The sequence below is a fragment of the Antedon mediterranea genome, chromosome 5 (genome assembly GCF_964355755.1).
Source record: "Antedon mediterranea chromosome 5, ecAntMedi1.1, whole genome shotgun sequence".
Lineage (NCBI taxonomy): Eukaryota > Metazoa > Echinodermata > Crinoidea > Comatulida > Antedonidae > Antedon > Antedon mediterranea.
In genome coordinates this window covers 28716174-28741090 of record NC_092674.1, presented here as the reverse complement: position 1 = coordinate 28741090, position 24917 = coordinate 28716174, and the positions used below count along the sequence as shown (strand labels likewise).

Genomic DNA, 24917 nt, shown 5'->3' with positions numbered 1-24917 from the left:
TTCAACTAACTCTGATTAAAAATCTCTATAGCGCCCTCATTTTTAATGTGTATAAACTTTTTCAGCATCATGTTGCAACCAATAATTTCAGAATTGTCGCTATCAAAAATCGTTTTAGCTAGTGGCTCGCCGAGAAGAAAGGAGATTTTAAAGTCAACGGTAGATAAATAAATACTTACATTTCTAAAGCAAGATTAATAATGAATTTGCACCTTAGAACTCTAGGCCCAGTAAGTTAGGCCCCTCGTTAGGTGCTGCCAGTATCTGGTTTGTGGGGAATTATTCAGATGCGTGTTTGCTGCCTCATGGCCGAGTCGTTTCGTACATGTTCGTTTTATACGTTACATTATTGTATAAAATTAATACTATATTATATTATCGATTATAGATGAGGCCCATATTATGAATTAATTGTTGATAGTGCATACACAAGGTGAATAAATGTTGTTACTATTTCTTTTAGTAAAATAGTAATGAGGACTAGTTAGTACTCCTTTTAAAATATGAAATTTAAATTTTGCAGGGTTTAATTTTTAACATTACACCGTCAAATTTCGACGAGAATCTTGATAAAAGTCAATTTTCATCACCAGCTGAATATGTCAAAGAAACAGCAAGGAGAAAGACCCAAGAAGTTGCAGAACGATTATCAAATTCAGTAAGTAATAACATTTCATTTTAAGTTTGTAAATTATTATTATTAAGCAGCAGTGCTGATGCCAGGATCAAGGTACAACAAATAGGTACACCTACTACTAGACTAGGCTATGAATGAGGTAGGTGCCACCCGGAGAGGTAGAAATTCTCATATGACTTTTCTAGACCAGTTTTTTCTGGGGAATCCAAATATATTGGGTAAACGGGCTGTAACCTGAGAACTTTCGCGTGAGGGCGCTTTTTTCAAAATGGCTGCCAGTCACAGTAGACTATGATATCTTGGCAACCACTGGTCATAGAGAGTTGATTTTGGTGTCAAATTGTTCGGAATGTACATGTTCCTATTTAATGTAATAGAACATTTTGTCAGAAAATGGCCGGAAATACTTCTATTGACCTTTGACCCAATATCTAACAGATATCATATCTTTGTAACTACTCGACACAGAAAGTTGTAATTGGTGTCAAACTCTCCAGAATATAGATGTTTATATTCAAACTAATAGAACATTATCTGTAAAAATGACCGGAAATAACGTTACTGACCTTTGACCCAAAATGCAAGACATTTCTCCCATCTGATCACGTTAATCTTGTCAATTAATTCATTTTGTGCCAATTGGAGGTTGACATTCTCATATTATTTTCTGGACCAGTTTTTCATGTGCAATCCGAATATATGAGATAAATAAGCCATAACAAGGCCAAGAATTTAATTCTCTTTTACTACATACATGCTTCCCTTTAGTGTTTCAGACTGTATGTCGTGTATTAATCTTCAAGATCGCTCACATCACTGCAATCTGAAAAGTCTTCATATTCATTATGTGTAAACAGTTCCTGGACATCAGTGGGAATCACTGTCTCAATCCATTTAGGCTCCATTTGTTCGTTCCATCCATTGTGTGTACTGTTGTTGACAAAATCATTGACGTCTGCTGATTGCCATTCTTTAGTAATGAAGTTTGCTCTAAGTATATGAAACTCAAGGGTCTGCTGACATAGTGGCAGTAATGATATATCTGTAATCTTGTTGTGTCTGGAAAACTTTCTGTTGAAGGTATCATATCTTGCTTGATTTACACTTTTCCCCTTCACTCCATACAATAGTGAAACATACTCTTCAAATTCCTCATACAACTCTTTTGATGGAACATCTGACACTCCAAGGTTGCAGAATGCGTCAACAAATTTTGCTTTTGATTCCAGAAGCTTCCAGCAGGTACGTTTTCCTTTCCGAAAGAAAGCGGAGTTATAATCGTTACCTGTGAAAGCATGGAATCCAATAAGGGATGATTTCTGCGCTTTTGTTAAATCAATGTCACTCAATTTCAGTACCTTTCGGTATTTCCCAGTGTTTGTATCAATAATTACCCTCTGCCCATCATCTATGAAATGAGATAGTGCAATGACTGGAATATCAATGTCTCCAGAATGGGAACGAATTATTGCTACGCCTTGATTGTTATTTGTTAAAGCATGCTTTGCATGCAGGATGACTTTCGTGTAGGCTTCTTCTTCCGGCTACTATTAAGCTCCGGAACCAATACAACATCTCAGTTAGTAACGTAGATGCATTCTTTGTACGATGAAAAGTAGGTAACATCAATCCTCATATCTGTTAGAATGCTTTCTTTCTTTGACACTAGTACACAGCGAATAAGCTCAATCAATCTGGTCTTGTTCTCGCCGTTGGCAAGGAAATTGTTGAAATCACGGCCAACTTTGATATTGTTGAGCTTACAATTACTTTTGGTGCAATATCGCGTATGTTTCTCTCAACAGACTTAATGCTTTTTGGCAGGTATGCATCGGTAACAATATCAACACGCTTGTATCCTTTAGGGATGCTGTTGAAAACCTTTGCTACAAGATCCTCGTACGTATCAGGGTAAGATGTAAATGTTCTGATTAATGCCATCAAGTCAACAACATAGGCAATGACAGTAGCCTTTGCTGGCAGTGCCCGACCAGGATCTATAACATCTGTTGAACTTTCGATGAGAATTTCCATTAGGACACTTTTCTGAGTTGTTCGTCTTGTCCCATCTGCATTAGCAAGGCTTAGCGGGACAGGGGTAAGTGGATACTCAAAGGCTTTCTTAAAGTCAATTATTCTACCATGCTTTGTTGAGGTGGCAAGAAGCTTTCCTAAAACATCCCGATTAGCTTATATTACTTTTACTTTCCCATTTGCCTTGATTTCTAGTTTCTTCCCACTATTCGAAAATAAAGTGAGATGATGTTATGGATCCTGGTCGAGCACTGCGGGAAACAGACGCGGTATTGCACCAAAAGTAATTGTAAGCTCAAAAATATCAAAGTTGCCCCGTGATTTCAACAATTTCCTTGCCAACGGCGAGAACAAGACCAGATTGATTGAGCTTATTCGCTGTGTACTAGTGTCAAAGAAAGAAAGCATTCTAACAGATATGAGGGGTGATGTTATTTACTTTTCATCGTACAAAGAATGCATCTACGTTACTAAACTGAGATGTTGTATTTGTTCCGGAGCTTAATAGTAGCCAAGAAGAAGCCGACACGAAAGTCATCCTGCATGCAAAGCATGCTTTAACAAATAACAATCAAGGCGTAGCAATAATTCGTTCCCATTCTGGAGACATTGACATTCCAGTCATTTCACTATCTCATTTCATAGATGATGGGCGGAGGGTAATTATTGATACAAACACTGGGAAATACCGAAATGTACTGAAATTGAGTGACATTGATTTAACAAAAGCGCAGAAATCATCCCTTATTGGATTCCATGCTTTCACAGGTAACGAGTATAACTCCGCTTTCGTTCGGAAAGGAAAACGTACCTGCTGGAAGCTTCTGGAATCAAAAGCAACATTTGTTGACACATTCTGCAACCTTGGAGTGTCAGATGTTCCATCAAAAGAGTTGTATGAGGAAGTTGAAGAGTATGTTTCACCATTGTATGGAGTGAAGGGGAAAAGTGTAAATCAAGCAAGATATGATATCTTCAACAGAAAGTTTTCCAGACACAACAAGATTACAGATATATCATTACTGCCACTATGTCAGCAGACCCTTGAGTTTCATATACTTAGAGCAAACTTCATTACTAAAGAATGGCAATCAGCAGACGTCAATGATTTTGTCAACAACAGTACACACAATGGATGGAACGAACAAATGGAGCCTAAATGGATTGAGACTGCCCACTGATGTCCAGGAACTGTTTACACATAATGAATATGAAGACATTTCAGATTGCAGTGATGTGAGCGATCTTGAAGATTAATACACGACATACAGACTGAAACACTAAAGGGAAGCATGTATGTAGTAAAAGAATTAAATTCTTGGCCTTGTTATGGCTTATTTATCTCATATATTCAAATTGCACATGAAAAACTGGTCCAGAAAACAATATGAGAATGTCAACCTCCAATTGGCACAAAATGAATTAATTGACAGGATTAACGTGATCAGATAGGAGAAATGTCTTGCATTTTGGGTAAAAGATCAGTAACGTTATTTCCGGTCATTTTTACAGATAATGTTCTATTAGTTTGAATATAAACATCTATATTCTGGAGAGTTTGACACCAATTACAACTTTCTGTGTCGAGTAGTTACGGAGGTCTGATATCTGTTAGATATTGGGTCAAAGGTCAATAGAGGTATTTCCGGCCATTTTCTGACAAAATGTTCTATTACATCAAATAGGAACATGTACATTCCAAACAATTTGACACCAAAATCAACTCTCTATGACCAGTGGTTGCCAAGATATCATAGTCTACTGTAACTGGCAGCCATTTTGAAAAAAGCGCCCTCACGCAAAAGTTCTCAGGTTACAGCCCGTTTACCCAATATATTTGGATTCCCCAGAAAAAACTGGTCTAGAAAAGTTATATGAGAATTTCTACCTCTCCGGGTGGCACCTACCTCATTCATAGCCTAGTCTATACTGTATATATAGGTACTGTAGTATAAATAAATAATAATGTCACTATTTTGTTCACAGGGTAGTCCACCATCTCTTATAATAGGGGCCGACACCGTAGTGGTAAGTAATGATTCAGTTAAAACAAAGAGGTACTGTGTAAAGCAGGATTCTTTTTAGATCAAAGTATTAGAGGCTATTAAAAAAATAGTGTGGTGGTTACTGACTGTTTGTATGAAGAGCCTAATAGTACTGTAAGCTGGGAAGGGAATGTTACTGTCTGTTTAATACCAAACCTAACCTTATTTACTATTTAAAATAACAAGAATAAAATGACTAAAAAAATGTCATAGAACAAAAACAGAGAAGGCAACATCATGATGTAAAGAAAATTAAAATTTATCAAATGTATTACCGCAGGCTTTAGATAAGAAGATAATGGAAAAACCGGCAGACAAATCAGATGCAATAGATATGCTGACAAAACTTAGCGGACGGACACACAGCGTGTACACTGGTGTTGTATTAAACAAAGGTAAAACCTTTAAGCTCTTTCTACACTATCAAACTACAGTAGTTTGACCAAAAAAGTGTGATGTGCCCAAATATGGTAGTGATATGACATCATTATGTCCAAATATGGGCACATCACTTTTTTTGTCACATAAAGTTTGATAGTGTAGACAGAGCTTTACACTGTAATGATTATATTATGAAGTACAGTAATTAGAACTCTCTAAATAACAATAACACAAGAAGACAATCCCTTATCTCATGAATCTACTCAGGTGTGTTATAACACAATCTCTTTAATCATGTTTTATTTGGCAGCATTTCAAGATGGCACCCATCAACAGGTGATCTTCCATGAAGCAACAGATGTTAAATTTGGCAACTTGCCAGCTGATGTGATTAAGAGTTATGTCAACACTGGTGAACCAATGTAAGTTATTTAATAATGTGCCCAAATATGGTAGCGATATGCCTAAATATGGTAGTGATATGACATCATCGTGTCTATATATGGGCACATCACATTTTGTTGTGACATTGAGTTTGATAGTGTAGACAGAGCTTTAGACCCTTTCATATCACAAAACTCTGATGTTTACAGTATGCACACTATGGTGTTTATGTTTTGTTTGGTGAGTTTACTAGGTAATAATACTACAGCCAAATAAGCAACAACTTTAGTATGATTTTGCTAAGAAACTATTGAGAAAATAGTGCCCTTAAATTGATACAAACAATACAAACTTTCTTTAATGTTGCGGGAGCAGTCATTGTCTAGATTTTATCGCCATTTATTAACACAATTTGTATATTCTTTCAGGGACAAAGCAGGCGGATACGGTATCCAAGCATTGGGAGGAACGTTAGTTGAAGGTATCCATGGTGACTACTACAATGTTGTTGGGTTTCCTTTACATCGTTTCTGCATTGAAATGCTCAAATTGTACGAAAGAAAAGGGAACACCGTCAGTTGAGATAATGCAAGATGTAACTAGTGTTGAAATTTGGGAAAAAGTTTGAAAAGAATATTTAGACTATCTGTAGGTTGTGCTCACCTCAGCAAAAGTACATCGTGGGGGTTGGGGGTTAATGGGCTCTGAAATTGCTCTTGTCCTCACTTTTCTGGACTACATTATTATTTTTTAAAATTCTGTATTCTTGGTACATTGTTCAGATATTTTGCCCTCTACTCTGAGGTAATTTGTACTTTATACCAAGTTGTACATTGAGAAAACTTACGGATAAAATTTGTAAGTACCGTAATTATCGGGACTCCAATAGTGTTTTGCAATAGCTTGACAATTATTTCTGGCTGTTTAAGAATTTTGTCAGTAATTTTGATTTATACTTAAATGAGTAAAATGCGAATCATCAGCCAAAAAAGACAATTAAATAACCAAGTTTATGTATCCCTCATTTATTTACATGATGTAAAACAATCAAAATATGTCGATTTTTATAATAAAAAACAATAAACAGGTCATATCATTGTTGTTGCCTAATTACAAGCATAGGAATGCAAACATTAAATTATTATTCTACAGTCAACACAAACCACAGAAACTTGAGAGAAGATTGTTAATAAAGAACAAGAACTTTGTAAACAACCAATAAAACGTAATAGGTATTAAGATCTGTCTACACTATAAAACTAGTTTGACAAAAAAGTTTGATGTGCCCAAATATGGTAGTGATAATGCCAAATATGGTAGTGATAAGACATCATCATGTCCATATATGGGCACATCACATTTTTTGTCACATACAGTTTGATAGTGTAGACAGTGCTTAAGATAGAGCAATAACACATTCACATGTTAAAAATAGTGTTTACATAAAATATACTAATTATGGTAAATTAACAATGCAATATAAGAGGCATGGTACTGTAGATAACGGAATTAACCTGTAAACAGTAAATGCAACCATATTTTGGTATAAAACAACAAAACCTTCAAAGTTTATATAAAAAAAGTACAGTAATTTTAAAATGACAATTCTATTATTTGAGGCCAGAACAGATCTGGTCTCTATAAACAATCCAAATTTGGTAAAATGCAACTAAACTTTTTAGAGGGACAGAATTTTAATGTTAAAAATATTATGCAATTGCATTTGGAAACAAATTACTGCAGTAATTATGTATATTTACTGTAGTAATTCTATTTGTTTACTGCACTATTTAGATTGCTACAAAACATGTGTGCCAAGATTAGAGATTGTATATTGGTAAGTGACACAATAAGATTTGAATTAATTAAATTCCCAATGGTTGTCAGGGGTGACCGTAGTCATGTTCGGGTAGGGAATATTGAGTCAAATCGGGCCCAGGGCTAGAGAGCATCATTATATGAGATATATTGTAAAACATTACACAAGAAAGACTATGTTTTAGGCTAATTAACCACACCACAGACTTCAATTTTGTTAATATAATAAACATCAAACACATTGTAAAGCATTTCAGTATTGAAATAACGTATACAATTTGTAGTCATATAAAAGTCAAAACAGTTTATCTTATTTTACACAATAGTTCAGTACTGTTGAGTTTTACATTTAATTTAATAAAATAATTATACTGTTAGTGTTAGTGGATTATTCAATTAAATGACAATAATATAATAGTATTTCAACATAGTCATAATAAAAATATATTGGTATATTTTCTTTACTTATGTGCGGTAGTTGAAAATTTGTAAAGCTCTGTCTACACTATCAATTACTAGTGTGATGTACCCAAATATGGTAGTGATGTGCCCAAGTATGGTAGTGATATGACATCATCATGTCCATATATGGGCACATCACATTTGTTGAAAATTTGATAGTGTAAACAGAGCTTAAAATATCAGAAATAAATGTAGTATATGTTTTTGCTTTTTCCAGACAACCTATTGTACTGTAGGTATTGAATGAAAATGGATGGGACTATTACAGTATTTGATAGGACTACATCTGAACAACAGTTCATGTACACAGTAATCTAAAAACATGTAAAACAATTTAGAGTAATAATATCATAGGGGTAAACCAAAATCATGTAAAATTAAAACAATAAAATATTCCATAAAAAGAATAAATTAACATTAAAATAGAAAAAAAATGCCCCTTTTTAAAATATATCGCAATGCATCGTCATCATACGCTCAAAAAGAAATATTACTGTGAAAGTAATAAAGAATGAATTGTATGCGGAATGGCTTGATCCCATAACAGACTAGCAAACACATATTGCACAATTAGCTTCAGCTTTGAATTTAGTTTGGTCCTGTAACTGTTAGGTATAGTTAATTAAATTGTTCAAAATTATGGTTTGAATTATATTTTGTAGTTAGTTTCTTGCTTGGTATTAAAAGAACCATTAATTTTCCATTATTTATGGTTTTAATAACTATATTTATATATTTTCATAAGATAATATATAGGCTTGACACTAAGACGAAGGCGATAAAATGTTAAATAAAACAGATATAAAGTTTGTAAATTTTGAATATGGCAAAATTAGCAAAAAGATCATTTACCAATCATAATTTTTAAAACTATTTAATTTACAAATTTTGTAAGTTGAGTTCAGTTTTTTTTTCATATTTTTTATTTTTTCATTTTTTGGATTTCTGATTCTTGGCAAGACTTGCATTAAGGCAATTCATTTTCGTTGGAATTAAATGATCAATATCTGTGAAATGTCAATCAATTGAAAAGGTCAAAAGATTGTATTATTGTTACAGTTTTTGTCAGAGGTGACACCATTTGATGTGGTAAAGGTCAAAGTTTGAATGTAAATATAAAGGGCTATTTTAGGAAGTCTGTGTCAAATTAGTCTACACTTTCAAACTAGTGTGATATGCCAAAATATGGTAGTGATATGACATCATCATTATTTTTTTGTCACATAAGGTTTGATAGTGTGGACAAAGCTTAAGACCAGATGAATGTCAAAAGTTTTATCAGATGTTTGTGGAAAAAGGGATAAAAAAGGATTTTCTAAAGATTGATAGTTGTTGAGTGGCAAACGATGAATCAGATTGCAAAGTGTTACCTAAATAATAAATTTAGTTATCTACATTAAAACCATTTTCTACAAATATTGCAATCAGGGAATTATTAAATTTTATGTCATGTGGGAGGTCATCATTGAAACGTACCAAAAATACAATATATATCATAATATTATTAAAAATTTGAACATGCATCCGAGGCGCAAGGACCATATGCTTAGAAATTTGGCAACAAGAAGGAATGCAAGTAAGAACAGGGCGACATAACAAATACGTACACAAAGTATAAACATACACAATATAGCACAACATTCAGAGGACAAAGGTTAAAAATTCTACTAGAATATACAAATATTGAGAGAAAAAAGTAATGTTGTTCCATTTCGAGTTTCATATTCATTTACGGAGGACTTGTTATTTTTCATACTCAAATTTCTCTGGTTTCTGTCAAGGTTACGATGATAAGTTATTTTCCTCGACAAACGCATTGCCATTCTGTATGTACGACGATCCAAGACCATACAAATGACCTAAGTATTTATCATCATCAATATTATCTTCGAAATAATTCTGTAAAATGTAAAGATGTAATTTACCATAAGTGTGCTTTTTAACACAGAATTAAGTTTGAAGGCTGCAATATACCAGGTTGGCATTACATTTATTTATTTGACCAAAAAAAAACTTAATAAAAACCGGTCAGGAAAAACAAAAGCGACCTAGGCCCCTATGACTCAATGAGTCGGTCATTCCTTTATATGTCTGATGTATTGTTTGTTTTAATGAAAAGCTTCAATTGGCATGATCATTAGCATGATAATTTCAGAAATTTCCCAATATTTCAAGGATCTCTCATCTCTCGAGATCATTTAGGATGAAACTTGTCTTAAAGATGTATTGTCCCTTTGACTAATTCCCAAAAAAATTTTTAAAAAAGATTTCGATAAAAAGTGGGTCATTTTGAAGTATCATAATAGTTATTAACTTTCACCAAAAATTAGTCAAAAAAAATATCATTTAACTGAAATAGTCATTTTTTTGTTCAAAAAATAAGTTTTCGATCAAAACATATCTCATAATGCAACGCGCCTGTTTGGCTACTCTGTATGCATAATTATAAAACTTCCTCGCGATCTGTTTGAAAACACCTTCTCAATTTAGAATATTTTGACCTTCATTTTTTTGTGTTTCAAGGGACAATACATCTTTAATGTTTTTGGATATACAGTCAACTCTCCGAAAACCAGACACAAGGTCCAAATTCATTCTCACCATTAAAAACACATTCAGAATACCAGACTTTCCAGAAAATCGGACATATTAGGCTAGCCCATTTTGGGAGAATTCACTGTACTAATAATATAGTACATGAATTAACAATTTATTTTTATTTGGCATATTGCACACATTGGAAAGCTGCTGGAATACCAATTTTTTTACTATAGACAATGATATATTTTCAAATAATGCCTTATGTTTGGATGCACTTTTAAAAATGTTAGCGCCCTCTATAATTTGGCTATTATTTATAAAGTCTCCCAATAATTTAGTTTTCTAATTTGGAACCCATCAGTAATACAAATTATAAATTTATAAATTTATAAATAATTAAAATAGGTAAATAAATGCTTTAAACTTACTTCTCTCATTTTGAAAAACGTTTGTAACGTCAATAGACTATCACTACCTGCTTGATGTTGTGGGCCTATTCTTATAACCTTTAGTAAAAAAGAAAAACAATCTCTTAGTATAGTTTGTACTTCTCATAATCCATCTGCTGTGTGGTGATGGGTACTCAGCTTCTAGGACTAAGGTAAATTTTAACATGATAGCATCTTTTAAAAGATAGAAAGTTATAATATTATTTTTGTTTGATAATGATAGGCAAACCAAATTTAACAATAATGGAATGATATGTCCAGTGACAGATGAGCCTTTAAAATTAAATACTAGATACAGGCCTTGTCCTGTGAGGTGAGCGAGTGCAATCACTCACTTAACACACTCCTAAAATGCCCTTGAGGTATGCGATTTACAACACGCTTAAATTTGAAAAACTTCTACACACCAAAATACAAACAGCACACCCAACAGTACAGTACAGCACCCCTGAATGTATTGAGGAGTGAAATTTTTAGCACCCCTATAATTTTCAAAAAGACAAGGCCTGTAGATATATTTTATTTTAAAAGTGGTCACATAATTTCCAAAAGTGGTCGTATAATTTTCAAAAACCTGAACTGTCAAACTTACTTCAAGATCGTCGGCAACTTCTTGTAATCCTCCTTTAAGGTCTTTGCAGCTTTTCATCAAATATTTTACGTCATAAATTCCAGGAAAGTAAATCCGTAAGAGTTCAAAAAATTCACTTTCTTCTGACGGTAAATTAAGCCCTGTCAGCGACTTTAACAAATATGCAAAGTCATAACCACTAATAAGAAAGTTAAAAAAAAAACATATTAATTTATTTTAAGCAGTAAAACTACAACAATTGATAAAACATGGATCATCTTGGCATTGTTACTAATTCATCACTTCACATCCTCCACCAAATTCTCTGTGCTGTATCTTAAAATTGTTGAGTAGGAACGTTCTTTGATACAGCATCACATGTTTATCACATGTTGTATTGTATCATAGCAAAAGTTTTTATGGTTGCCTAGCATCTTAGGATACAAATGACATGTGACACTGTATTTACGAATACAGCAAATCACGTTATGACATTTGCCTAGACACACTGAATCAGCTAGTGTACCTGTGAAATGTAATCCATTTTACTTCTTCATTCAAGACAATACCAGATGTCATCAGTAACTCCGCAAAATAATCTGCATCTATTCCTTCCTCCTCGTGTTTTTTAAATTGAATTCCTGAAGATGTCAGTAACTGAATAGAGTCTTGAGCATACATATCTTCACTGTTGGTTTAGACAAATTGAAATAATAATATGAATAGATCAATCAATCAACAATTTTACTGCAAATTATCAAACAAAATCATGAATGATTCCACCGAACTTTCGAGTTAAAATAACGATAGTGAGGCATTTAATAAATAGGCAAACAGCCTAAAGGCCCATTTACACTAGGACGATAACGATCGACGATAAATAAACAAATATGCATTGCTCATACATAAAACAAAAGAAATCTAAAAAGTTTTTATTCTAGGACTATTTAGGAACCATCTATGCTTCCTTTGATGAAAATGATATTTTCAGACGTCCAATCAAATGACGTCATGATTAGTAAGAGCAATAATATCGTGACAATACAACGATATTTTTTGTTTATTGATCATGACGTCATTTGATTGGATTTAAAAAAAATATTATTTTATCAAAGACAGCATAAATAAGTATTCTATAATTCTAGAATAAAAACCTTTCTAAATTATTGTTTTATATAAGAAAAATGCATGCTTATCTATTTATCGTCGATCGTTATCGTCCTAGTGTAAATGGGCCTTTAGGCAGTTTGCCTATATATTAAATGCCTCACTATCATTATTTTAAATCAAATAATATATTTCAAATAGATAGTGAAGTGTTCTGCAGTACTTACACTAAGTTAAATTTAAAATTAAATTGATAGGTAGATGGTGTTCCAATTGGCAGTAAGCCCTTTTCATCTGAAAACGTTAATCCAAGTTGAATAATTTTCAGCAGGTCTACATTGCACCGGTGGAGTTGATAGTGGAACTCTGCAGGGCTTTTGAACTCTCCGATTGGCCTGGCAACTACACCAGGAAATTCTGTATCCTAAAAACAAAATCAACAGAATAAGGTAAGTAATATTAATTTAAAGTATTTATAAAGACTTTAGATGAACTATCAAACTAGTTTGACAAAAAAATATGATAGTTATATGCCATCATCATGTCTATATATGGGCATTTTTTGTCACATAAAGTTTGATAGTGTAGACAAGGCTTTAATCATGGTGTTCTGCCAAATGTTTACACTTTTTTGTTTGTTGTTTGGAAACAAGGGAAAGAAAAAGGAAGGAAGGGGAAAGGAAAAGGAAGGAAGAGAAAAGGAAGGAAGAGAAAAGGAAGGAAGAGAAAAGGAAGGAAGAGAAAAGGAAGGAAGAGAAAAGGAAGGAAGGGAAGGGCTCAGTGTGCCAATTTGTCGAAACAATTGACAAACATCACGAAAACCTACCATTGCGACAAATGGGTATTTCTGAACAAGGAGCCTAATTTTCCTAAACACTTCTTCAAGATTTGAAGCCCACACATCTATAATCACAGCCTCATTTGTTTGTGATGGCATAATGTTACGTTTGCTTTCTTCTTATTTCGTCTATTTTCAAACAAGTTATTCCAATATCAAAAGCTGTGTAAAGAAGTTGTTATAAAATAAGCACTTTTATTTTACTTTATTGGCAATGACAGACTACAAATAGTACTAAACACAAAATATTTACATTATCATTAAAAAGTTCATTCTAAAATCAAACAGCCACCATCAAATTCAACAAGTGATCTTTTATGTTTTAAACTTTTTTTGATAAACTTTATTCATTTGTTGGATGATCCGATGCATAAAATAAAGACACTTTTGATTGATTGTCAACCTAACCCAGTGAAACTTTTTGCTTAAAAAAATGGAAATTAAGCATGTGTAGTGCTAGGCATCCACTCTATCGCACCGGCCTGCTTCAAGAAGACATCGACCCGAACCGCTCACACACACACGTCCACACTCACAAAAGGTAGGACCCAAGGATTCATTCAGGAAAGAAGAAGGCGGCCAACGCATTTTAAATAAAGTAGCCATGGGGATTGAAGAGCCTAAAGTGTCATTAGCACAGCATAGAATGGTTCTTAGTTTGCCATTGCAGTACACAATACTTTGTAATATTCAATATTATGTTTATCGTTTACCTCCCCTCTCCGAAAAACAAAAAAATGCTGCAAAAACGATGCCTTTTACGTTTACATCATTATTCCAAAGCACAAAAAGGTCAAATTCAGCATGATGGGAAGGAATCTTGCTTGTACCATTTTACTTTATGGGGACAGACATTTTACATTATTGTAAAAAAACTAAGTTATAAATAGCAACGAGCATTTTTAAATAACACAGCAATTATTTAAAATAATTGTCAAGTTACAGCTATACAAGTACACAATAATTTATAATTATTAGACACCTTTGATTATTATTTACACATAATATCCCCACAGAACAGTGTCGACGGATTTTACACAGAAAGAAGTTAACCCTTTCCGAATTTGACATCATACCTATTTACACAGCCGTCGTGTACATTGCGTATTTACAAATTATAATATTAATTTTAAGTGTGTTGCAGGTTTAGGGTACCCGGCTGCCGTGAAGATATCCATGTTAAATAAGCAAAACAAAAAATGACAAAATTGTGTTTCGATTCCCAATCAATCAATGATTTTTAGTCCCATGATATTATGGATTGGTTTTTCAAGAGTAAAAGTGAATTACCTGCAGTAACTCACCTCCAACAAAAGAGAACTCAACAAATCGATTCTTTGAAGACATATAACCATAAGTAAGTTATAAAATCCTTTATTTTTTTAAGAGAAAAATGCTAGGCTAGCTAGGAAAGGATAGGAATCCACAGGAGGTGGTGGTAGGTGGGGAGGACGTGGACGTGTGTAATTAAATAACTCAAACTAGATAAGAATGAGGAGGGAACGTGTGGACATTAGGCCTAAATTTGTTTTTTATGTACTCACTCACAGAAAGTAGTATCCTGACCATTTTAATACATTATTTATATAGTGTCATGATTTGTACAAATTGTATTTAAAAACATCAATAATACTAAAATATTGAAAATCATATTTTAAAAATAATTTTTTTTATTTTTCAAAGTGTTGCTGAAATAAAGCGTGATGAAGAATATAGAGTATCATTTACTGTCAGTGGGCATACCGTTGCATTAAACATGTAAGATCGCTGTAGTTATTTCTATGAGTTATGTTTATGCACTTGTCATTTGTATGACCCACTATACGACCCTGGGAGAGGTGCGTCATTTGTCCGATGTACGTCATACCATTGAATACCATGACGCACCCGTGCGTCAAAAATGTGACTTACCTTTAGGTGACCATGACGCACCCATTTTGACGCACTGTGACCATGTTGTTTATGATATGGTGGGTGGTAAAGTGACGGACATTGACACACCTTGTTCATTGATGTGACGTACCATCTAGGTTTTTTGACGCACCCCTACGTCAGTAATTATTTGTAAATGACGCACCTCTCCCGGGGGTCCTATAGTGAGGTCATTCAATTGACAAGTGCATTAAGTAATGACACTGCAAATTCCTTTTTTTTTTCAGAAACCATAAGTGAATTGAATTTAATGTAATTATAAAATTTTCCTAGCAATTTATCCGCTCACACTAGAGTTTGTATACAGTCAACCCTTCCAATACTAGAAAGCCTTAGGATGGCCTAATATTCCTGGTTTTTTCAGAGAATCTGGTATTCCGTATGTGTTTTTAATGGTAATAAAAATATGGAACCTTTTGGTTTGGGAGAGTTGACTATAAGTTACGTATAAATCAATTCCATGACTCTTGATCGGTGGTCCGACATAAAACCCCATACAATTTAAAATTAACCTTCTTATCACTATAAAAGTCAAAAGTAAGAATACACTTCATTCTATTTTTGTTTGACTTCAGAACACTTCCGCCAAAGTTTCCAGAAGATAAACCAATTGTGAAAGTATCGCCCCCTCTACGGCATCCGTGGGTCAGCAAACATATGCTTGTTATTGGTTGTAGAAGTTTGAATAATGTAAGACTGTCTTCATCGATACCGGTATTAGTTTAAATAATCAGTGGCGTAACGGCTATGATCGCTCACTGGCTAAACCCAGGAGCCTGAACAGTGCCCAGAGGAAAAAAGACATTAAAATATGTTGTTAAAGCTTGGTTCCCACTAGCGACGCAATCTACGCAACGTACGAAAATGCCCTTCCAATCATTGCGTTTGCCCCCGCCTGCGTGAAATCAAACCTTCAATGTTTGCAGCACTATTGTGTCGTCGGTTCTCACTTGTGATTATGCAATACAGCACTTTGCGTCGATACTTCGCTGCATTACGTTGCGTTCAAGTGGGAACCACGCTTTAAGGCTAAAACGTCTGAGGCCTTAAGGGTTGGACCAGGGGCCTCAGGCCTCTGTCTTACACCACTGTAAATAATATTAAATATTTTGTATGAATTGAATCTACTATGGCTATTAGAATATGGTCTTTTACAATAATATACCAGACAAAAGAAAAGCTGATTTGAACTCAAACCCAATGAAAATCACTAACCACCATGGATGAATTAGTACAGACAAAATGTAAAAGCAATTAGTGCTCACTTGACAATAGACCAGGAAGTGGAGGTGTGAACAAGCCAATCAAAGCAGTGTTCACACTAAATTGTTTTTTCCCCTTGGAAATATAATTCTTAACACTATTGTATAAAACTTTGTTCCCACTAGTAAGTGAAATCACCAATCAAAGCCAATGGATTATATTGTCACTTGTGATTGGTCAATTCGCTTTTTAGTTGCGTCCTAGTGGGAACCAAGCTTTATTAAATCCTTTTTTATTTATATTTGCTTCTTAATTCAGTTTGTAGTAAATTCAGTACTAGGTCGTGTCATAAGGGATATAGTTACAGAATTTGAAAAGTCACCTCCTGTAGTATTTGCTGAAAGTACCAATCAACCGTAAGTGACCTTTAACCTTTGTCTTGAATCTGAGACTGTCATAAATTTTCTACATTTTAAAAATACCATATATGGTACATATAGTTTAGCCAATCAGAATAATACAGTACACTGTTGATATAAAGCTTTACATTTTTTTTTTAGACCTAGTCACATGCCTGCATTGCCATATCCCCAAGGCATGCCAGCATTTCCTCAAAGTATGCCACCGCCGTATGGACAACCATCCACGGTGGCTGGCAACGTAGGTATGTATCCTATGCCAGGTCACACTATGCCACCTGTAAACGGTTCATCTATGTACCCCACAACCAGTAACACACAAGGGAATGATGTCTTAGTAAGTTTTTATGAAATTCTTTTAGCAGAAAGTAACAAACAATTATTCTTCGTTCGTACTTTGTTTATGCATTGATTATTCAGTCACATGTTGAACTAGCACTTTTCCAAGTCACAGTACAAACTAGGACTAAATATAATTATCAATAATAATAATAATATATGAGTTTTTGTATAGCGCCGAATTCTAACAAATGAATCATTGCTCATGGCGCTGTGGACTCGGATTCTTACCTTTAGTAAAGTTAAGAGGCAATGAGTTTTTTTTAATGTTGATGTTTGTTACACTTTTCTACTATGCAGCCACTTTAAGGCACCTTATCGTCTGTCCACGATAGTGGCTATGTGTGAACTAGTACACATATGACCTTTGAAATAGCTAGTTTGGCCACTCCTAATTTCCTTATTAAACACTTGTTTCATGTTTCCACACAGGGTGCCCACAATTTCCAAGTACAAACAGAGTTTCCTGAATTACAAAACAAATCAATAGATGAACTCAAAATATTAATGGAGGATGAAGAAAAACTATTAAACATGGTTCTATATTCAGAGCAAATGGAAAGATTAAAAGATGAAAGGAACAAATTAAATGAATCCTGTGAAGAATTATCAAGTGAGTGTTAAGCTCTGTCTACACTATCAACCTAGTGTGATGTGCCCAAATGTGGTAGTGATATACCCAAATATGGTAGTGATATACCAAAATATGGTAGTGATATGACATAACTTCATGTCCATATATGAGCACATCACATTTTGTTGTCGCATAAAGTTTGATAGTGTAGACAGAGCTTTAAAAATCATCATAAGTGTTTGAGTCAAGTGGCTGAGTGGTTAAGGCAGCATAGGCACCGCAAACCATAGCCAGCTCAGGTTCAAGGCTCTTCTAGAACATTTTTCGGGTGGTAGAACAAGTCTTCTAGGATAAAACTGGACGTCCAGTGTACACATCTGGCTTGTGTGCATGCTTTCAAAGAATAGTGGGTTACCCTGGTGTACTGGTCCATCTTAGCCCTATCATTCACTATGGGTCCGTAGAGGACCTATCCAAATTTGTATCAATTAAGGATAAACATTATCTATATACTTTCAGCATTACAGCTTTGTTATATGAGGGAATTATACCACTGATATGGTTATTATACAAAATACTTATAAACACAGAATATGGAAACAAACAAAATCTATTTCATAACCCACTTTGTCAATTATTATTATTATTATTTATTATTGTTATTATTATTTATTATTGTTTTTCAGAAACAAATATGAGTTATAAACCTGAATTAGAAAGTAGGAAAGAGAAATTAAAAGAAGCGTATAACAAAATGCTGGAAGCTAGGAACAGCTTTGATATGAAATGTTTGCATCAGCAAAGTATTAATGAGGTAATGAATTTCAATGTAAATGAAACTGCTCATTTGAAATGTTTTCATTTTGTCCTCTATTTTTGTTTCATGTTAACTTCCGGGAAGGGGGCTTTGTGATAGGTTATGATAGAGTACTTAAGTAAATTATTGCCAACTCTTCTAAAATAATAATACTTTTTTTGAATCTATATAAAATCATTCCTACAACAAACAAATACAATTTCAATGGGATGAGACTAGGACAATTTTAAAATCACAAATGGATTGTATAATGTATGATGTACAATCAATGGGATAAGACTTGCAACAAATTAAAAATCGTTGTAAGCACTGCTGCTGTAAGTGATATAATCATGCATAATAAGTCGTCTTTCCTTTATTTTATGCACAGCAATTATCGCCTGAAAGTATTTTATATAATTTAAAAGTATCAGTCGCAGATGCTGACACTGAATCGGAGGAATTGGCTGAATCATATCTAGACAATAAAATAGAGACAGATGAATTCCTAAAATCATTTATGGACTCTAGAATAGTAAGTACCATGGAAACATTTAAGCCTGGTTCCTACTTGGATGCAAAGACCCATCAAAACATTATCATCTGACCTTTGACCTCTGACCTTGCGTTGCATCCAAGTGTGAACCAAGCTTTATTCTCATGTCTGATGTATTTTAAATAGAAGAACTATCACTATAGATTTTAAAATCTTTACGGACTGAAACATGGATTTGTTTTTGTCATAGTTCAAGTTCAAGTTCAAATTTATTGTTAAATACATAGTAATTGAAATTTGCATTCAAAGGTTCAAAAACACGATTAAAATACATACAAAAAACAATAAAATATTAAGATATGTAAACAGTATTAAAAGGTTAAAACAGTATTAACTGGACTTGATAAACTATGATGAAACTATAAATGTTTCACATAATTTGTGCATGTTGATGCCAGGGATAGGATCTCGCAAAGTTCTGACAAGGACATGGCTACAACATGACAGAAACATGTGTTTAATGGTACTAGTGTCATAGCGCCCTCTATTTGAGGCAATCAGAAAAATTAAATGCAGCAGGGAGGATACCTCACTGATAGTCATACATTGATCTCAATTTGTAAACTTTTTGTTTCATTTAGAAAGTTCATTTAAGGAAAGTTAAAGAGGATAAATTACACCAAATGCTAACTGAACGTGGAGGGGTCTCATTTTGATGACACAATCAGTTCCTCCACTGATAAGCAAGATAGCGCCCTCAACAGGCAAAAGTATCACTTGGAGAAACTAATTGCTCCATGAATGGACAATCATATGACCAGGTGTGCCATATTTGATTGGTTGTTTACAATTGTGAGGTGCTGGGCTGAAAAACTACAAAGCAGATTTCAACCAGTCACATTATTGACTGATTTACTGAAAATGATGTAATATGCTTTGTTTATGGGAAAAACATTCTGTATTGGAGCAAAGTTAATTAACTATGTTTATTTTAGTTTTATTATTTTGTGTTTAAACAAATATTTTTTAAAACAGAATGTTGTTGATAACATTTATTTATTAACTGAAAATATAATTGTTTTAGCATTCTTTTTTGATCATATCATATTTGCAGTTATAGAAACCAGTATATCACTAACAATTATACCAGTTGTTGGTCTATTACTGGACTTTAAAGCTCAGGTACAGGCATGAAATTTTAATAAAAATTTTGGTTAATTGTACATAAATCAAATATTTTAAACAGAAATCAAGACGAAAAAACATGAATATCCCTTAATATATCGTCAAATACAAAATTTGGCAAAATTCTTCCATAAAAACCAGGAAGACTTTTTTTCAGTAGTTGGGTGGTTAACCTAATGTAATAACATGTTTGGTGACTCCCTAGAAGGTGAAAAAAGATGGTGGATATACGGTGGATAATTTTTGCTATAGCATGAAAATAAAAATCTGAAGTTGAATAAAAATACCAGAAATGTAAAATTCAAGTTATATTACCTATATTTAGTCATTTGATAACATTTTTTACCACACTGTTTATTTTTCATAGCTTTTTCATGCCTCTCTATTTACAAAATTTGTGTACAAAAGAATAGCTGAGATTTTACTGTGTAATTTGAACTATCCCCCCACTGATAAGAAAGTGCTTATTTTCAACAAGCTTGTGTAACACAAATAAAATCCCAAAAATTATGAAACATAGGGGAAACTATAGATCGATAATTATTGGAATGTATGATCAATAGAAATTTTTGGCCCGCACCTAGCCTTTAATATTATTAATATTTTTATAATTAATACCTTTTATTCTGTTTCATTCCATGATTATTAAGATTTCACTAATTTCGATATTTACTAATTTTTTTTATATTAAAAATCACTTTTTAAAGCACATCTAAATATGACATTCTAAAAAACCCATTAATAGAAATATAAATCATAGTATGGTGGATTATAGAGGGCTCTTCCAGTTTATTAAAGAGGACGAGCGAGAGTTTTTATTAATTAATAATAAACCCTGTTGATGTAAAGAGGCTAATAAGATTGTAGAACCTAGCTCTTTATAAAAGTCCATTTTTTGTCCAAGCGAATCTTGGATTCGAACCCACCACCTCTTAGTGTCAGGTTTACTTTTACCCTTTTTAACAAATATTTGTAGTCAAGGAAATTTAAGATATCATTGACAGTTTACTGTATTTCTAAGAGATTTTGTTTTAAATAATCGCCATGAAATTGACTTAATGTTTATTATTCGCAATATTATAAGATAGCTTAAGTTTATTATAAGTGTAAATTGATTTTAAGAAGTTGGTTGCTCTATATATATAAATATTAGTTTATGGTGTGCATATCAAAATATTATCGGGGTTTCACCTACAGTTTTAAATTATATACTAATATACAGTAATGCTCTTGCTTTTACTAAAGCTTGGTTCACACTAGAACACAATGTAAGGAAGTAAGGGCAACGCGTCGTGATTAGTCAACTTGCTTGCAGACGCAACGCAAGGATGTAAACGCAACGCATGCGAGATGACCAATGACAAGCGACAGTTTGAATAATCCATCGCTTGTGATTGGTCAGATCGCCTACGTTGCGTTACGTCCTTGCGTTGCGTCTGTAGTGGAGACCAAGCTTAAAGGCCAATTTAGACGTTAAGGTGTATATGTCTATAGAAATATTATAGTGAATATATCTATATGTCTTACTATTATATCTCTATGATTCGTCCAACAACCAGATATCGTGTACTATGAAGTCAAAATCAGGGAAACGTCATTTTGGGGATTTCTTCCAAATTCCTGGTTACGTAATTGGAACCATAGAGAAGAATACCATTAATTCATTGTTAGAAACAGAGTTCATTGGCATCCGGGAAGGAGGTCTTACGCTGGAGTTAAAAGGCAAAAGAACGCTATCAGTGATGGCCCTTATAATTACAGTTTAGCTCTATTGGCGTGTCATAGTAGTTGCAGTATATTGTTTTTAGGGTCAGCTGAATTGTTCTGTATGTTATGTATGTTTAGTCCTACTAAATTGGACCTATTATTATACCTTTTATAATTTTTGAAGCAATAGTTATGAAATTAAATTCTTTAAAGATGATAAATAGTATACTTTGTTTGTATATCGTCAACAGTGAAGCAATAATCAAGAAAAAACATTGGTGTATGGTATGACTAGATTAGTAAAACTTTTAACTTTTAATTCGCAAATATTGCGTACAATGAATTCAATTTCTCGCACTGGGACGATTTCTGAAACGAAAAAAAATAGGTTAGTCCCTGCCATTTGTAAAATCACGCAGTTTATAATGTCACTTTAACAGGACAAATAATGACATTTCTAGAAGTATGACATACACATTGTCCCCAACTACAAACTATTATTCAGTATATTTCGATGTCAAAAAAGGGCGCACACGTGTTGTAAGCTCTACGATGCTAAATTGAATTATCATGACACGCAACGTTGAATCAAATATTTATTAGAAAAGGATGTGAGTAAGGGATCGTCCTGATTTTCCCTATTTTTTGTTACGTTTTTTCTCCCTGTTTTCCTTTCCCAGATTTAAAAAATATCGCTGTCATGTGTGCTGAGTAGGAGAGGTGGGATAAAATTCTGAGAGTGTATTGAATATATAACAGGTTTAAGGGGCTCAAGAGTATCCGATTCACAATGCTGCATCATTTCCACAATATTTGCCCGGTATCATTATTCGGTAATAGGGCCGGTTAGGTTATGATCTATGATACAGGCAACACATGTAATTCTGTATTAACGAGTATTCCTATGTTACTGGAGAAAGTTGAAATTCCACACAAAGGCTGATGTTTCTTCCATTTGATAGTTTAGACCTAAAAAAAAACGAAACAGGAGAAAAAGAACAAAACAATGTTGTTATACACCAAGTGTAACTGCTTTAAGTAAAGTGGTTTATTCTATAAGGCTTATTATGTTTGGAAGGATATGCATCCGTCTGTCTATTAAGGCTCACTCGAGAGTTCCTGGGGCCAGAATAATAACTCATCAAGTGAATGATGATATCAAGGACCTTTTTCCTTTCTTTGTGTTACAACCATTGCGGCGATAAAACCGAGTTAGGCTGTGTCTTTTATCTTGTTTAGCCCTATTATTGTCACTTGCACAACAACAAAATAACTAAATCGGAACTTTGGGGATTTCCTTTAAACGTCGTCGTTATTAATTCTTCCTGTAGCCTACGAGTATGTTGAAATGTTCTTTGTATTGTGTCATGTAAATGACGCAATTCTAGTAAATTTATAATAATATATCGGGCAATCTTCTAAAGCTCTGTCTACACTATCAAACTAGTTTGACAAAAAAAGTGTGATGTGCCCAAATATGGTAGTAGGCACAACACATTTTGTTGTCACATAAAATGTGATATTGTAGACATAGCTTAAATAACTGAAGGTTTAAAAAATAAATACCTATATAAATAAAGCTTTTAGGCCTATTATATAGAAAAAAAACTCGTAGTGAAAACCCCTATCGTAGGTTCTTAAAATAAATTACAACAAAAAACAATCAGAACCTCTCATTTGGCCAGGAAAGGCTGAGTTAAATCGATGTGTCGGCGTACAAACGACAAAGTTGAGGTATCTACGCGCGGGCAAACGCCGGCATACGCGTACGCGCGCGTCATTCATATTAAATGAATAATTCATGATTTCTTCATCGCATGCCTACGACAAAAATATAGGCCGACCGATCGGAGACTTGAGCAGACCTGAGATTGGAGTCGGCGGAGTTCGAACTTTTTTATGAATAAAAATTTAAATCACTAAAGGCATACTGAGTTGTATGTTAGTGTCACTCTATTTATAGGTGAACGACGGATGTGGATATTTGATGATCAAAGCCATGACACTTGTGGAAGAGAAAAGAGGATCAAACTGAAATACTAATTTAATATAGTAGGCAGCTGTCTTATTTACTGCCCACTTAAGTATAAATTAAATTTCCGATAATTTAGACTACAAGAAAAAGGATTCGCTTATATATTTCATTGTGCATAACATCTTACAATCACATACGATGCATAATATGCAATGTTGCGTTGTTTCATTCTCCATTGACTTGATAATTTCTGAATTTATAACGATGTCAATTCATTTTAAATAAGACCTTTCAATCAGCAAAAGTTTGTTTTTTCCTCATTAGGGATTTGTGACGTCATAGGACCAATTAATGAACTACTAACGTCATGTTAATTCACGGTGCGCATCGGGGGACACTGTGGTGTCCATCCTCATTTGATTCCTCTTCGACGTCGGTTAAGTCGAAGCGACCACTACCGACATCACAAAATAAAGGAATAATTTACCATTAGTGTTATCATATCTTAGAAACAGAACCAAACTTTTGGATAATACAAATATCCCAAATGAACAAAATGAGTCAAAATATCCAGGGTCTTATTAAGTTATATCTTTAAACGTTTACAGGATTTTCCAATTTAGTTTGAAAATAATGTATGACTGTCTGTCGTGATTTCTATCTATTGAACCCCGGTAATTCCTGCCAAATGCCTCGTTTTTTACAAAACGTACACATCTAAAATGTTTGGTTTGTACTAGGGACGCAACACAAGGACGTAAACGCAACGTAAGTGAGTTGACCAATCACAAGCGATGGGTTATTCGAACTGTCGCTTGTCATTTGTCAACACGCTTGCGTTGCGTTGCGTCCTTGCGTTGCGTCCTAGTGGAAACCAAACATTCGTGAACGCTAGTCTCCACCAAAACGTAACGTATCTGTAGTTAAAGCATGTACCTATAAATTAAATCTAATTTATAGCTCCATAAATTCTCCACGAAAACATTGCTTTACACTCAGACAAAAAGAATATGAAGTTTATAGT

General features: G+C 33.7%; 3 protein-coding genes across 3 annotated transcripts; 2 read left to right on the top strand and 1 right to left on the bottom strand.

Annotated features, from left to right (window-relative positions):
• The first annotated feature begins 14 nt into the window (after window positions 1-14).
• On the top strand, window positions 15-6513 carry LOC140050280 (probable bifunctional dTTP/UTP pyrophosphatase/methyltransferase protein). The gene is made up of 6 exons (XM_072095400.1): window positions 15-159; window positions 524-658; window positions 4658-4699; window positions 4997-5111; window positions 5408-5519; window positions 5910-6513. Exons 1-6 carry the CDS (start codon window positions 46-48, stop codon window positions 6061-6063), a joined length of 672 nt encoding a protein of 223 aa, XP_071951501.1. The 5' UTR covers window positions 15-45; the 3' UTR covers window positions 6064-6513.
• Window positions 6514-6592: 79 nt separating this feature from the next.
• LOC140050279 (CCR4-NOT transcription complex subunit 7-like) lies at window positions 6593-14061 on the bottom strand. The gene is made up of 7 exons (XM_072095399.1): window positions 13981-14061; window positions 13256-13429; window positions 12657-12853; window positions 11849-12010; window positions 11344-11521; window positions 10731-10808; window positions 6593-9660 (listed from the first exon to the last, which is right to left on the bottom strand). The coding sequence occupies exons 2-7, from the start codon at window positions 13364-13366 to the stop codon at window positions 9544-9546; spliced, it is 843 nt and encodes a 280-aa protein (XP_071951500.1). The 5' UTR covers window positions 13367-13429; window positions 13981-14061; the 3' UTR covers window positions 6593-9543.
• A 389-nt stretch (window positions 14062-14450) lies between these two features.
• Window positions 14451-22126, top strand: LOC140050276 (vacuolar protein sorting-associated protein 37A-like). The gene is made up of 9 exons (XM_072095397.1): window positions 14451-14624; window positions 14951-15025; window positions 15775-15889; window positions 16721-16818; window positions 16963-17158; window positions 17593-17773; window positions 18421-18548; window positions 18922-19065; window positions 19668-22126. The coding sequence occupies exons 1-9, from the start codon at window positions 14524-14526 to the stop codon at window positions 19740-19742; spliced, it is 1113 nt and encodes a 370-aa protein (XP_071951498.1). The 5' UTR covers window positions 14451-14523; the 3' UTR covers window positions 19743-22126.
• The last annotated feature ends 2791 nt before the right edge of the window (window positions 22127-24917 follow it).